This window comes from Hippocampus zosterae, chromosome 2 (assembly GCF_025434085.1).
Source record: "Hippocampus zosterae strain Florida chromosome 2, ASM2543408v3, whole genome shotgun sequence".
Taxonomy (NCBI): Eukaryota; Metazoa; Chordata; class Actinopteri; order Syngnathiformes; family Syngnathidae; genus Hippocampus; species Hippocampus zosterae.
The window spans coordinates 3,189,183-3,203,975 of NC_067452.1; the positions used below are offsets into that span (position 1 = coordinate 3,189,183).

Consider the following 14,793-nt stretch of genomic DNA (forward strand, 5'->3'; position numbering starts at 1 on the left):
AGGCGGGGGACACCCTGAATCAGTTGCCAGCCAATCGTAGGGCACACAAAGAATCACAACCATCCACGGCCACACTCACACATAGGGACAATTTAGAGCGTCCAATCAGCCTGCCATGCGTGTTTTTGGAATGTGGGAGGAAACCGGAGCACCCGGAGAAAACCCACGCAGGCCCGGGGAGAACATGCAAACTCCACACAGGGAGGCCGGAATCGAACCCGGTACCTCTGCACTGTGAACCCAACGTGCTAACCACAGGACTATATATATATATATATATATATATATATATATATATATATATATAATTTTTTTTTAAATATATTATATATTTAATGATGATGATGATGAGAACATTAAAATGGGGAAAAAAATAGGACAAAAAATGTAAAAGGAAATTCAGAAACAATAAAAAATGTGTGAGTAATCACGATTAATTTTTTTGTTCATTTGAGTTAATTATGACAGTTGCATTTTTAATTAGATTAAATATTTTAATCGTTTGACAGCTCTAATATATATATATATATATATATATATATATATAGATATAATCAAAATTTAAATACCTGTAAAATGTTACATAAGTTAATTTCTATAAGTTGGCAACTCTGTGAATGTGATGCGGTTGGGGAAACCAATGCAACCAGTACAAAGAAGTTATTCTCGACCCTTTTTCTTAAAATAATAATAATAATTAATAATAATAATTTAAACTAATCCTAATTATTTTAGGGAAAAAAATTATTATATTCTTGTGCTGTGTGGCAAGGCTGTCTTCAATGACCATGAGCTTTTCCAGGAGACTGACGTTGTTGCTTCACAAAGCTGAGTGTGCCCAGGCTGCTTCCCTTCTTCCTCCAGAATAGATCTTTTCATAATTATGCAGTCTTGTTTGAAAGCATCTAATCAAGTGTGCCTCAAGATGAGTGTTTGTGCATGGTATCTGGGCATTAGGATGATTTGCAGTAATGTAGCTGGTGTATGCACAGGTGCGAGACATCGTGGTCTGCAGGGAGCAGGAGGAGGCCGACATTCTTCTTCACTTCTCACCGTGGACCACCACTGGCACTGCCAAAGCATGCAATCTCCGAGAGGAAATGGTTTGGATCTGCTTTAGTGCATGGAATCCCACAAAAACAAACAACCTAGTAGAGGCCTTACAATCTCACATGTGGTGACCTCACTCGTTTAGATTCATTTAATTTACCACACAGGGTAAAGAAAGTGTTATTTTAATGCAAAGTAGTGAAAATAGTTTAAGAACATACTTATTGGGGCTCTTGATTGCTTCTCTCATCCGAGAAGTATTGCAAAATTTCTGCAATACTTGTCTGCGAAAAGTCTGCGAAAGCTGTTTGGTGTATTTGTCACCGGTACTGAAAATCTGGATGTGTCTTAGGCAATAACGAGTCTCCATTCACATTAAGAATGGCCGAATGCACGAGGTTAGTCGGCTATTTGTTATATGTGTTGGATTGCTCATGGTTAATTAAGACAGTTTAGGAAAATTACATGACTCAGATGCTTGCTCTCATTATGGTGGAGGATTGGCACGACTGTGAACTTTGATGTATATGGCTGCCACTTGCTCCATGTTCTTATCATATTACCGGTAATCAATGACAGGACAACAAATTTGCAATTTTTGGGGGGGTATATTTAACCAGGATTGCCTGACACGTTTGTGCCAAAAGGCAAAGTAAATCTCCCTTCCCATGGTATCACTAGCCAGGTGGGCGGGGAATCATAAACTTAGTTTCCTTGCCTCTATATACAGTATATTAGGACTACAGTTAAGGAATATTTTGGTATTCGGATAACCAACTGAAAATTCTAGAGAATGATCGGGTGTTCTGATAAAAAAAAATCTATCTTTCTCTCTCTCTCTCTCTCTCTCTCTCTCTCTCTCTCTCTCTCTCTCTCTCTCTCTCTCTCTCTCTCTCTCTCTCTCTCTCTGTCTGTCACTCTGTCTGTCTCTCTCTCTCCATATATATACTGGAGAGAGAGTGGGAAAGAGAGAGAGAGAGAGAGAGAGAGAGAGAGAGAGAGAGAGAGAGAGAGAGAGAGAGATCAATATAAAGAGAGAGAGAGAGGTTTTCTCTAACATTATATCTTTCGAAGAGCAGCACATATTTTACTTCATGCAGATTGCTGATGCCAAAACATGCCAGATGTGGCCACTTTAGTTTGTCCAGGTGTGAACTCATCAATAACAAAAAATGAAAACAAACACGTGTGTGGGTATGGGTGTCGCTTAGGAGCGCGTGGCTGCCGAGGAACAGCGGTGGTTGCAGGAGAAGGAAAACGACTTCCTGGCTCCCATCATCAGCCGACTGTGTGACATTGAAATTGTGAATGCTGATGATGCACAGCGGATATACAACGAGAGCCTGACAGACTTCAAGAATTGCATCATGGCACAGGCACAACATATCCAAGAACGTCACGACCAGGTATCTGACAATACAAAGAACACCTCATTGTGTGACGCATGTTCAAATATTTCTTAAATGAGACAAACTGTATACTTTTATTCTCAATTTAGGAATTCCCAGATTGTTTTAACAAATGCTCTCTGACATTGCTGTGTCAAAATCCACAAAGGATAAATACTTGGGAGAGTACACCCACTTCTCGCACTCTGCCAAAAACCACTTGTTTTTGGGAGAAGCTTTCTGTCTCATGCAAATGTAGCATACGGATTTCGTTACCGTGATCATCGGGGGCTTAGTTAGATCATTGTAAGGAAGTGCGGATTACTCTGGGTGGATCTCAATCTATTAATTGCGATGGGCCTACACTGAAAAATGTTTTTCTTGAATTTGCTCAATTTTATTTTGTCAAATGGTTGCGCAAAATAAAATCATCTGGATCCCGATTGGTTTTATAAGTCGACTATAGATCCACTTAACAAAATGTATCTGGATCCAGAAGAGTTTATGTGCAAACACTTGATGAAATAAAATCCACAAAATTTAACACACCTTGATGCTTCAACCAGCAAAGTGTTCTCATGCCACCATATCATGGAGTGCTGTTGTCATGTTACAAAACTTTGGACTTCGATACTCTAGCTGACAGTGAAACTACTTCAAATTACATATGTATTTATTCAGGACATGATTAGGACCAGTGGCGTGCGGTGAGGTTCATGGTTGGTAAGGCACCGACTCCTTTAGTGTCAGATTTACAAATGTATCAACCAAAAACAGTAGCTTATTCAATTGGCTACTGGTTATTTCATATCCAAAATTTGACCCCATGGGTAAAAATACAATATTCTATTGTATTTTTCTTAGGCTAATTTATTTTGTTATAAGATTTTGACAGACTCTGCAGTTTGGTGTCATCAAAATGTTGTGACATCTCATTAAATTTTGTACAGTCGACCAAACCGAGGAACGCTAGCTCACAAAATGATCAAACCTAGCTTTCATCTGAACACTGATGTTGACCATAATCTTGTCGAACATTTGTTTTCTCTCGTCTCTGACCGACTGAGTTCTTCCACTGTTGTTTCGGCCAAGTGTGCTGCATTTCTGCTCAAATCGCTCATACAGTGTGTTAAAGTCCCGTCTCATGCGTTCAACAACTCCGATGGTGTCGTGGGTTCGCGCACAACAATATCCAATGTCCATGACTTTGTTTTGCAGCACTCTAAAAAGTGCATCAGTTTCACTGAAAATGCCCTCATACGCCATCATTAAAAAGCATGTCGATGCTTCTGACAGCCATCGATCATATCCAGTGACCATCATTTGAGTATCATTGTCCCAGCGATCGGGATCATAGGTTTGCGCTACTAGTTTTTTAACACAGCTGTTTTCTCCAACACTTCCAAGACATACGCAGCTACAGCAGGGGCTCGCCTATCATCACTTACATCATCAAATCCTAAAAATGCTTCCACCACCACAGTCCACTTCACTTTTGGCAACATAGCGCAAAATAACAGATCTGTGCTTTGTTTGTGATATCCGTAGTCTCGTCCAACTCTATGGAAACAAATGGGGCAGCATTGATCTCCCTTTTTAGATCATTTATTATCACATCACCGAAAGCTTCAATTATATTGTTCTGTATTCTATTGGACAAGCCAGAAAGCACACTGGATGAGTCCAAAAGTCTAGCTAACCTCTCATCTTTCTCATCAAAAGCATGTGATAGTTCTACATAATCGCCACGATTAGAAGAGCTTGCCCTCTCGTCGTGACCACGAAATGCCAACTCCCGTTTAGCGAAAAAGCAGGTTGCATGAATGAGGTCTTTCACAATCTCTCGGTTTTCCCTTACCTTGGCATTGCGGATGCTAACGTTGAACCTCCGCTGTTCGTTCAATGCCAAATCGATCCTTGCGCTTTTTATATCACAATATCCAGACAAATCGAGAACAAAAGGCAGGGAAAACAGTAAAGACGGGTTTTCGAAGGACAGCCACATCACTGTTCTTTACCACTCCGTTTGAAAAGTTGTCCGGGCTGTCCCGTAGTTTGAAGCAAACCTTTTCACTCCGGCGTTGGTCTACCTGTGTTAATCACGTCCACTTTTGACTAAAAGTCAAGTTTTGAGAAGTTTTTAAGCTTCGATATATAATCCTTTTCTTCCATTTTGGCTGTCCGACATAGCAAATTTAAAAAAGGATCGCACTTGACTCGCCTGGCGCCTCTGCACGGAAGAAGAGCGCAACGTACCTGTTTGCTCACGTATGCCCTCTTAATTGCGGCAGAGAACGATCTGCCGCAACCTATGCCTTTTCACTGCGGTTTTATTTCCCATCAGCAAATCTAAATATGTCACAAAAAACATTAAACATAAATGTTTTAAAAACATTAGCCAGACTTAAGAAAAGCAGATCAAATAAATGTATCTGCAAATGTTATATTGCTGATGTGCAGATGTACGGCAAGCAGGACGTGCCAGTTGCATGTATCAACCCAGTTTGTGATGATTACGCAATGCAATGCGCGTTCAGAGGTGCGGCACTGCCTCACCTGTCTCCCCTGACCGCACGTCCCTGATTAGGACAGTGGTAATTTGTTGGTATGTTATGATAAAATGAATAAAGTATGAACATACACTGTATTTAAAGATGACCTAAAGAAGGGTGAAATAGTTTTAGAAAATCCCAAATGAAATATTTTTATTTCACAAATAATGAAACACAATACATCAAACAAAGAAAAAAAGTATTTTGCATGTTTAACAAAGTACCAGTAATCGTTTTCCCGACATGAGACCCCGGCGAGCGACAAACCTAGAAGTGTGACGTCACTTGAAGGACAACAAAAGCAGGGCTCAATATGGAAAGTGTACAAAGCCAGGCATAAGTCCATTCAGAAAGCGATGTTTCAGACTTATCTGAGGGAATCCAGGTGTTTGAAAAATTGGAGGAATAGGAGGTTGTTGCCAAGATGTATGTTGGACCTTACATCTTCTTCTTCTTCCTTTCGGCTTGTCCCTTTTCAGAGGTTGCCACAGCGAGTCATTTATTTCCATCTTTCCCTCTACTCTGACTCCAACTACCTGCATGTCTTCCCTCACAGCATCCACGAATCTCCTCTTTGGCCTTCCTCTCTGTCTCCTGGTAGCTCCATCTCTACACATTCTCCTACCAATGTATCCACTCTCCCTCCTCTGTACATGTCCAAACCATCTCAATCTGGCCTCTCTAACTTTTTCTCCAAACTTTCCTGTCTGAGTTGTCCCTCTGATTACCTCATTTCTGATCCTGTCCAGCCTTGTCACTCCAAAGGAGAATCTCAGCATCTTTAACTCAGCCACCTCTAACTCACCAAAGCAAACAAGAAGGGGCTCAGGGGCGATCCTTGATGCAGTCCTACCTCCACCTTGAAGTCTTCTGTCCGTCCTACTACACACCTCACCACTGTTGTACTATTCTCATACATGTCCTGAACCAACCTAACGTACTTCTCTGCAACCCTTGACTTCCTCATACAGAACCACAATTCCTCTCTTGGCACCCTGTCATAAGCCTTCTCTAAATCTACAAATACACAGTGTAGCTCCTTCCTACCTTCCCTGTACTTCTTCATCAGCATCCTCAGGGCAAATATTGCATCTGTGGTGCTCTTCTTCAGCATGAAATCATACTGCTGTTCACAATGTTATGTTGGACCTTACATATAGGAACGAAATACTCAGGATGTTGTGCCCGAACGGCTGGACATGGAGTGGAGACAAAACCCATCTGGATTGTAAGAAATGGTCAGCTATATAGGCTGGAGTTATTAGTCTAGCGTTGTTGTTTGCGATGTGATACTGTGCCACGCTGTAAATTGCGCACGATGGGATTACGGATTTGGTCCAGGTATTCCCGCTTGCACTGAGAGCACACGTCATTGTGGGTTGGTGTCCTAAATTGTAATTGCAAGGTTAGTTCTGTTGCATTGTCAGCCCCTCTGCACATTATATCGGCAGCATTGTTAGTTGCAAACCATGACAGGGGATTCCATCCATGCACTCATATATTTTGAATAATTTTATAGAGGAATCCATCCATGTACTCGTCAAGTACTTTGAGTCAAATGTTTTCGGAAACAGCTGTCAAAGTTGTTCATTGATTATCACACCTGCTTTTTTGCAAATCCTCGTCAACACCGGCATGAAATTCATTCGCTTTGCGGTAACCAAACTGTATCGTTCCAATTTTCTCGTCCATTTACCATCCATCCATTTATTTTCGTATCCGCTTTATCCTCACAAGGGTTGCGGGGCATGTTGGAACTTTTCCCAGCTGGGACAACCTGAACCGGTTGCCAGCCAATCGTAGGGCATGCAGAGCCGAACAACCATCCACGCACACACTGACACCTAGCGACAATGTAGAGTGTTCAATCAACCTCCCATGCATGTTTTTGGAATGTGGGATGAAAACCCACACAGGCACGGGGAGTACATGCAAATTCCACACAGAAGGGCTGGAGCCGGAATCTAACCTTGCACCTCTGTACTGTGAGGCTGACATGCTCACCAGTGGACCACCGGGCCGCCTCGTCCATTTACGTGCCCTATTATTTTCCTTTGGCCACTTAGACAACTGTTTGCCTTAATGTGAACAATGCATCACCATGCGCTGACACATTTCGCCAAATAACTTGATACCAAGGGGCAAAGAGCAGTTAATGGGTCAATCAGCAATACATTGCAATGGCTGACTGGGGTCTCAGCATTCTGGAAAAGACATCACTTGCTGGAGTTTGCCAAACAAAAGCATTTTCATTCTTAAGAGCATTGCTATGGGTCTACCCATGCACCCCGGTGTGTTGTGTTAAAAAAAGAAAAGGATGCTTCACATATTTTTAACCGTTGCCATAACTATTACTCAAAAGATAGTTGGCCAGGTTGACTTCACAATTGACCTTAAAGATTTTAGGTATATCCTATACCAGGGGTCGGCAACACGCGGCTCCAGAGCCGCATACGGCTCTTTAGCGCGATCTAGTGGCTCCCTGAAGGTTTATAAAAAATGTTTGAAAATATAAAAAATGTGGGAGTGAAATTTCGTTTTTTTGTTTTAAATAAGATTTCTGTCGGAGTAAAAACATGCCACAACCATTCTTAACGTTTCCCAATGCAGTAAAAATGTGTAGAATACATATTACATTTCAATGTTTCTGTCAACGAAGATTTGCGTCATAGCATGTGAAACATGTTTCTATTAGCAGGGTGGGATGCAAGGCAGGAGGCTGTTGCAAAAAAATAAAAATAAAAACGTGTTTCATGTACAATTCACCGAGGGTACTGGCAAAGAGAATCTGGAGGGCCGTGAAAAGCATTTTTAAAACGGTACACGTGAGCTACGATAGTCAAAAACACTGCAAAAGTGCGTCCCATGCCTCCACAGCATAAGTGTGTTGTTTATGCGCGGGTCGATCATGGTAGGTTGGTTGCACGAAAAGTATATCTTGGGTCAAAAAAGGTTGAGCACCCCTGCTCTACAGAATGCACTGCACGAAAAAAAATAATTTAATCATCAAGGCTCATCGTGTAATTGTAGTAAACGTAGTCATTTTAATAGTAGACTAATATAGCTCATATGGATACATGTTGCAGCTCCGGAAAAAGGAGAGCTGTGGTGTTGGTTTTTTAAAACATACACTTTATTTATGCTTTTAACAATCTTGACAAACACAGACACGTCTATGTCCGACTCCGTGCCTTCTCTCCTCTTGTTCGACGCGAGAGGCGTTCAAAGACATCCTCCGAAAAACGGAAATTTATGATCACTTCAATGACACTAAGAAAAGCGAAATTAATGCACCAAAACAGAAAATCATGCAAGGAAATCACAAAATAAATTCTACGGGGCGTTTGTGAACACACAACAAAGGAATGAATAAACAATTCTGAGACAGTCAAGTCTCCTACATAATACAGTATGTGTTTCCTTCTTTGCAAGTTTTATAGTAGGCTTTTTTTTTTGCGGCTCCAGACTTATTTGTTTTTTGAGTTTTTTTGTCCTATATGGCTCTTTCAACATTTTGGGTTGCCGACCCCTGTCCTATACTGTACAAAAGTCTTGGGCCACCAAAACATTTTTTAAAAATCGACTAGCAACAAATTAAGCCTCCTTTGTGGTGCTATTAGAAACTCTGAAACTCCCTCCAGATCAGGAAACCTTCACTCTTCTGTCCAACCCAAAGTGAGTAGCATATTTAATCATATACAGTGATCCCTCAATCGAACGCGGTTCACTTTCCGCGACTTCGCTGTTTCACTGATTTTTTTGTGCATTTTTTTAATGCTTTTAATAATAATAATATAATAATAACACATTTTATTTAAAAGCACCTTTCATGCCACCCAAGGACACCGTACAGACAATTAAGGAAATACAATGGAAAAATAAATAAGAAATATATAAAAACAGGACAGAAAATCACAAAACAGAGGAAATGGAAGAATTGTGTGATGTAGGCAGTCCTGAACAGGTGTGTTTTTAGACGGGACTTGAAAGTGGAGAGAGGTGTTCAGTTTTGGAGGTCCGGAGGTAGATTGTTCCAGAGCTGAGGAGCAGCGTGACTGAAGGCTCTGGCTCCCATCATGCTGAGGCGGGTAGGGGGCACTGACAGGCGGAGGTAGGACGAGGATCTGAGGGCGCGAGTGGGGGTAAGCACCTGGAGAAGGTCGGACAGATAGGGAGGGGCCAGGTTGTGGATTGCCATATATGTATATAGGAACAATTTGTCGTTGATGCGGTATTGGACAGGGAGCCAGTGGAGCTGCTGGAGGACGGGGGTGATGTGCTGCCGGGAGGGTGTTTTTGTAATGATGCGAGCAGAGGCGTTTTGAACCAGCTGGATTTTATGGAGGGACTTTTAAGGCCGGACGAAGAGGAGAGTGTTGCAGTAATCTAAGCAAGGTGTGACACGACTGTGGACAAGAATAGCAGTGGCGAAGTCTGTTAATATTGCGGAGGTGAAAATAAGCAGTGCGGGTGATGGTGTTGATATCATGCATTAGCCAACCTAACCAGGTGGGCTAATGCATGATGGTTGATGTTGCAGCCAGAGTTTCTGTGAATGCGTCAAGAAGCAGACCAGGTCGAATTGATTGAGCCCGAGTTTTTGTGCTCGACGTGTCTGCGTGACCCGCGGTGGATGTAGTGACGTCGTGGCAGGCAAGTGATGTCCGGATGATGGTGCAGCTCCGGTGGCGGATCCGAAGAAGATCTGCGACAGAATAGTGGAGCAGTCCTGCCACTGGCTGATGGCAGAGCGTCAGGAGTATCCAAAGTAGTCCAAAGGCGGCAAGGAGGTTTTTGCGCCCCATGTCGAGGAAGGAAAGCCGATGTGGTGACAGCTGGTTAGCATAAGCTACCGGCATTATCCCTTGACTGAGTTACAATGGGGTATGATTTATCAGATAAATTAATGATCCAAGTTACATCAATCACAGTACCCACAGTCCAAACAGGATCCCAAAAAGAAAATCAAAAGGAAGATCTGAATTTAGCAGAGCTCAGGAGTGAGAAGCAGCAATATACACGCCTACGTCCTCTCACCCCGGAAGTGAGTGTTCTTCTCTTATTTTCTAAGTGAATTGTGTTCTGCATCCTGATTGGCTAAGGCACTGACCAACGTGAACAGCCTCCGCACCTCGTCTTTGTACATACATACCCCACAATGTCGACGAAACGTTCTGCACCGGCAAAGACACCTGAGGACGCGCTCAAGCAATATTATTTTACAGTACAGTATAAGGGTGTTCACACGGCACACATTTGCATCGGTGCTGCACCAACGTATTTTGTTGCGATATACCTTACACCGGTGTAAACTTTGTGGAGCGTTCACATGTAAAAAGCTGCTGACTAAAGAGAGGCGCGTTAATAACCTTTGTGCAGCCCCACTTGCATTCACACGGCAGTTTCTGCGGTCGTGCAACACGACGGAAATAAAACAAAGAGCTGTCATGCTGGTTCTTTTTAAAACGTACACTTTATTAATTTGTTTAACTCAAGCAACTACAGGCACTTCATTCTCCGTCTCCGTGCCTTCTGCTCAAGAGACGTTCTATGACCGCCCCCGAAAACGTAAACATAATGCGCCAAACAGAAAATCAACAGAGGAAATCACATGGAAAGGAAGTTCTATGGGGGCATTGTGAACACACAACAGAGGAACTACACAAACAACTCAGAGACAGTCCAGTCTCCTACAAAAGGAAAGATGACCGAAGTACAACAGAGCACGAAAGCAAAGCATTCTACCCATATGTAATCAACTCTTCTCACGCGTAGCGAGTCCACCCCTGTAGCGTTCACACGTACCATTTTGTATTGGTGCTGCCCCACAAACGAGCATTCACTCCTGAGTACGTTTTTAAACCACCTCCTTGAGCAGGGTTAAATTTGCTCCGGTTTAAGCTGTTTTCAGGGGCTATACCGGTGTAACTTTGTACGGGTGAACGCTCTACAGGTGCTGCACCGGAGTAAAAGTTGCCGTGTGAACACCGCTTATTTCCAAAAACTATTATAGTTATTTGTTGAAAATGTTTAGGCTTTTTTTGTTTGTTTGTTTTTTTGTGCTTGGGCCTGAAAACAGGTTTTGGTCTTTGGTTTTATTGTATACATAGTTCAGTATTTTATAATAACTGTAAAAAAAATAAAGCTGACTACTTCAAGGGTTTCACCTATCACTGGTTCTTTTTTGAATGTAATGATAAACGAGGGATTACTGAATACCTTGGTGGAGTCGTGGATGAGATCCATGCAGCGGACACATTGCAGAACAGAAATAACCCTTGCTCTCATATGACACTGAACATTTGATTATGTGACGATTATCAGAAGCTAATGCTCGTATTATGACAGCGTGTCTGCTCATGCTAATCCGTACAAACACTGCATTTCTGCTCTACTTTTTGCTTGAACGACCATGTCTTGAAAGTAGAGGCTCTCAGTGGGCAACTATTCCAGGCAACTGAAAACAAATAATTCAATTCAATCATGAGTGGGAATCATCTGTAGCTAATTCTGCATTTAATGAGTATATGCTCTTGCCAAGCCAGCAAAGAGCAGTGACAATGCTCTAGTGATACACAGATCGCAGTTTTTCGCACAGAAATGTCTCCGTGCGACATGTGAGTGTGCCACATTTGAATGGAATGAAGGAAGCCGTTTTCTTTGAATGGAGTCTGCTGCACCCACAATGGCGCAAATCCCCTTTTTTACTGCGCCGCCTGCGAAATTACCAACATTTGGAGTAACCTGCCTCCATGCAGATATAAAACACATGTTCAATTCTGAAAATAAGGCCCTAAATAAGTCCAACCCTAAACTATGACTATTCACATCAAAATAAGAACTCTCATATTTTGTTTACCTTATATTTCATTGACATGAGAGGTCACAATGTTAAGAAGCCAGTGGCACTTTGTTCATAAATCCTATTGCATCAAATGTCATATTATGTATGCGTGTGTGCAGGCGACACAGGTACTACAGAATAAACAAGAACATTACCAGGAGAACCGTCAGAACATGAGTCACCAGGAGTTGAAGGAGTATCAGGCCTACTGCGCCCAGCACATTTTTCAGATACACATCGCCCAGAAGCGCCTCAGAATGTATGTCATGCGCACGCACAAACGCACACACACACAAATATTTGACACAATGTGTGTTTGCAGGCACAAGAGATCAGCAGCTCAAAGGTACCGTGCACTGGACCAAAGGCTCAAACAACATCCCAGGCTGGCCCCTTACCTGCTCAACTGAACACAAACACACTCACACACACACACACACACACACACACACACACACACACACACACACACACACACACACACACACACACACGCCCTGTTTGAAAAGACATGAGAAATCTGGCATTTCGTTTTAGTGGTCACTTTAGGGTCATAAATTTGTAGGTGCAATAATTCCGCAGCTGGCACGCTGAGTTCCTTTCCTCTTCACTTGAATCAAACATCAGAGCCCATTAGTCACTGCTTACAACTTTCGTCTTTTCATTGGTAAGATCTGAAAATGAATCCTGATAGAAAAAAAACAATTGTGTGGCAAGTTATTTGTGTTTTGACTTAGTGCCCTGCGATTGGCTGGCAACCAGTTCAGGGTGTCCCCCGCCTACTGCCCGAAGACAGCTGGGATAGGCTCCAGCAACCCCCGCGACCCTAGTGAGGATAAAAGCGGTACGGAAAATGAATGAATGAACTTAGTGCCAAGTTGGCACTGTGGCATTATCTTGATATACACACACATGTACTATTGCTTCCCAGGAATGTGTTCACGTCGAGACCAGTTTTTGAATGGATGCTCCAAAACAATGTTGTCATGGTAACAAACCAAAACAACTGCATCTGTCTGTTTTCAGTTAAACACTCCTCTTGCCTAATTCGTCCTGGATCCATTTACTAGATGGAGATTTTTCAACACTCTTTCCCCGATTTTTTGTGGAGCGTTATTGAATAAATAAATACGAGAGTATGACCTTATACATCGCACTTGCTGGTGGTCATCTCATTAAGAGGGAGTCATTTGTCTCAAAATTATTCACACAAATGCCTCTGTGATGTTCAGATGTGTTTCAGCTCTATGAATATATATGGTGATGGTGGTGGTGGTTGTGGGCGGGGGGGGGGGGGGTGTCAACCTTTAATCCCACAATCCGATGTAGTGATGTGCCCGACTGTGCCGAGGCTCTGATGCGTGTGCCGAGTAAACCGGAAGAAAATCTGCGAAGCGCGCATCGAGGAGTGTGTCAATTACGCTTGTGGCCACACCTGATGTCTCGGAACGCGCGTTGCTCCACCCGAAGCCTCGCGGGACGGGATTCCTACGTCACCGCCAACAAATAATTTTGCGGGTGAATCGAAATAAATTCGGCGCGCCGGGACGACAATGAGCTGACAGGTGACACTGACTAGAGGTGTTACGTTTCGGACAAGCCCAATTAAGTTTGGACCCCCAAAGTGTAGACGTCAACAAGGTCTCCGTTGCAAAAATGTTTTTAATACAAAAATCGCCACGACTAAGAGATAACATAAAGCGCTGGTCAAAACAAGGACCAGAGGGCACAAAAAACGAACAACAAAAAGCGCTTGCACAAAAGGCAAGGGAGGAAAATAAGGATCGCGAAGACAAACAAAAACAATGTATCAAAATACACGCAAGAGAAAGCCAAATCACAAAATAAAATCCAATACTTACAAAACCATTGGTACCGAGAGTTCAAAAGCGAAACACGACGAGAGCTATAGCAAGAATAGTCTATGAGCATGGAAACAGCAAGGCATAAACACTCCGACAACAAGAAGACAGATTGCGGGTGCTTAAATACACAGTTCCTTAATTGACAGATTGGCAGCAGGTGTGCAGCCAGCAAGTCCGCTCAGTCTGCCACCTGCTGGCCAGGCCCAGAACAGGAACATGACAGTACCCCCCCCCTCAACGGACGCCTCCTGGCGGACCACCCGGCTTCAATGGGTGAGCAGTGTGGAAAGCACGGAGAAGGCCCGGGTCCAAGATCCAGGAGCGGGGGACCCACTGCCAATCCTCCGGTCCGTAGCCTTCCCAGTCGACCAGGTACTGGAACCCCTTACCCCTGTGCCGAGAGTCCAGGATTTCCCTCACCGTGTACACCGGGTCACCGTCGACAATTCGCTGAGGAGGAGGCGGGGCGGGAGGATGAGCCAGGGGACTGGTAGCCACCGGTTTAAGCAGAGAAACGTGGAAGACTGGGTGGACCTTCATGGTGGGCGGCAACAGGAGCTTGACAGAGATGGGGCTCAAGACAGACTCCACCATGAACGGTCCCGTGAAGCGAGGCCCCAACTTGCTCGAGTTACCAGCCAGACGCAGATCCCTAGTAGACAGCCACACCTTCTGCCCCACCTGATAGCTCGGTGCCGGGCGACGTCGACGATCTGCAATCTACTGGTTTCTGGTGGCGATACGCGACAGGGCTGCCCGAGTCTCTCTCCACACACAATGGGCCTGCTTGAGATGGTGCTGTACCGACGGGACTTCCACCTGCCCCTCTTGAGATGGAAAAAGCGGAGGCTGATAGCCATAGGCAAACATGAAGGGAGACTGACCTGTGGCTGAGGAGACAAGGGTGTTATGCGCGTACTCCACCCAAGGCAGGTGGACAGCCCAAGATGAGGAACGGTGGAGACACACATCGTAGAGCCGCCTCCAGGTCCTGGTTCATCCTTTGGTTCTGTCCGTTGGACTGTGGGTGGTATCCCGACGACAGGCTTGCTGTTGCCCCCATGGCGTGATAGAACCTTTTCCACACCCTGGAC

At 43.7% G+C, this 14,793-nt stretch overlaps 1 protein-coding gene across 3 annotated transcripts in view; it reads left to right on the forward strand.

The window, feature by feature from the left end:
* Nucleotides 1-12,979, forward strand: part of ccdc135 (coiled-coil domain containing 135) — a 52,457-nt gene extending 39,478 nt beyond the window's left edge. For 2 of the 3 annotated variants that reach the window (XM_052058726.1, XM_052058727.1), the window contains exons 15-18: nt 993-1,103; nt 2,262-2,456; nt 11,954-12,093; nt 12,157-12,979. In XM_052058726.1, the coding sequence (XP_051914686.1) occupies nt 993-1,103; nt 2,262-2,456; nt 11,954-12,093; nt 12,157-12,244 (534 nt within the window). In that variant the 3' untranslated portion in view covers nt 12,245-12,979. The remainder of the gene's footprint in view (nt 1-992; nt 1,104-2,261; nt 2,457-11,953; nt 12,094-12,156) is intronic. The other variant, XM_052058728.1, reaches the window with a different exon arrangement.
* Nucleotides 12,980-14,793: the final 1,814 nt, after the last annotated feature.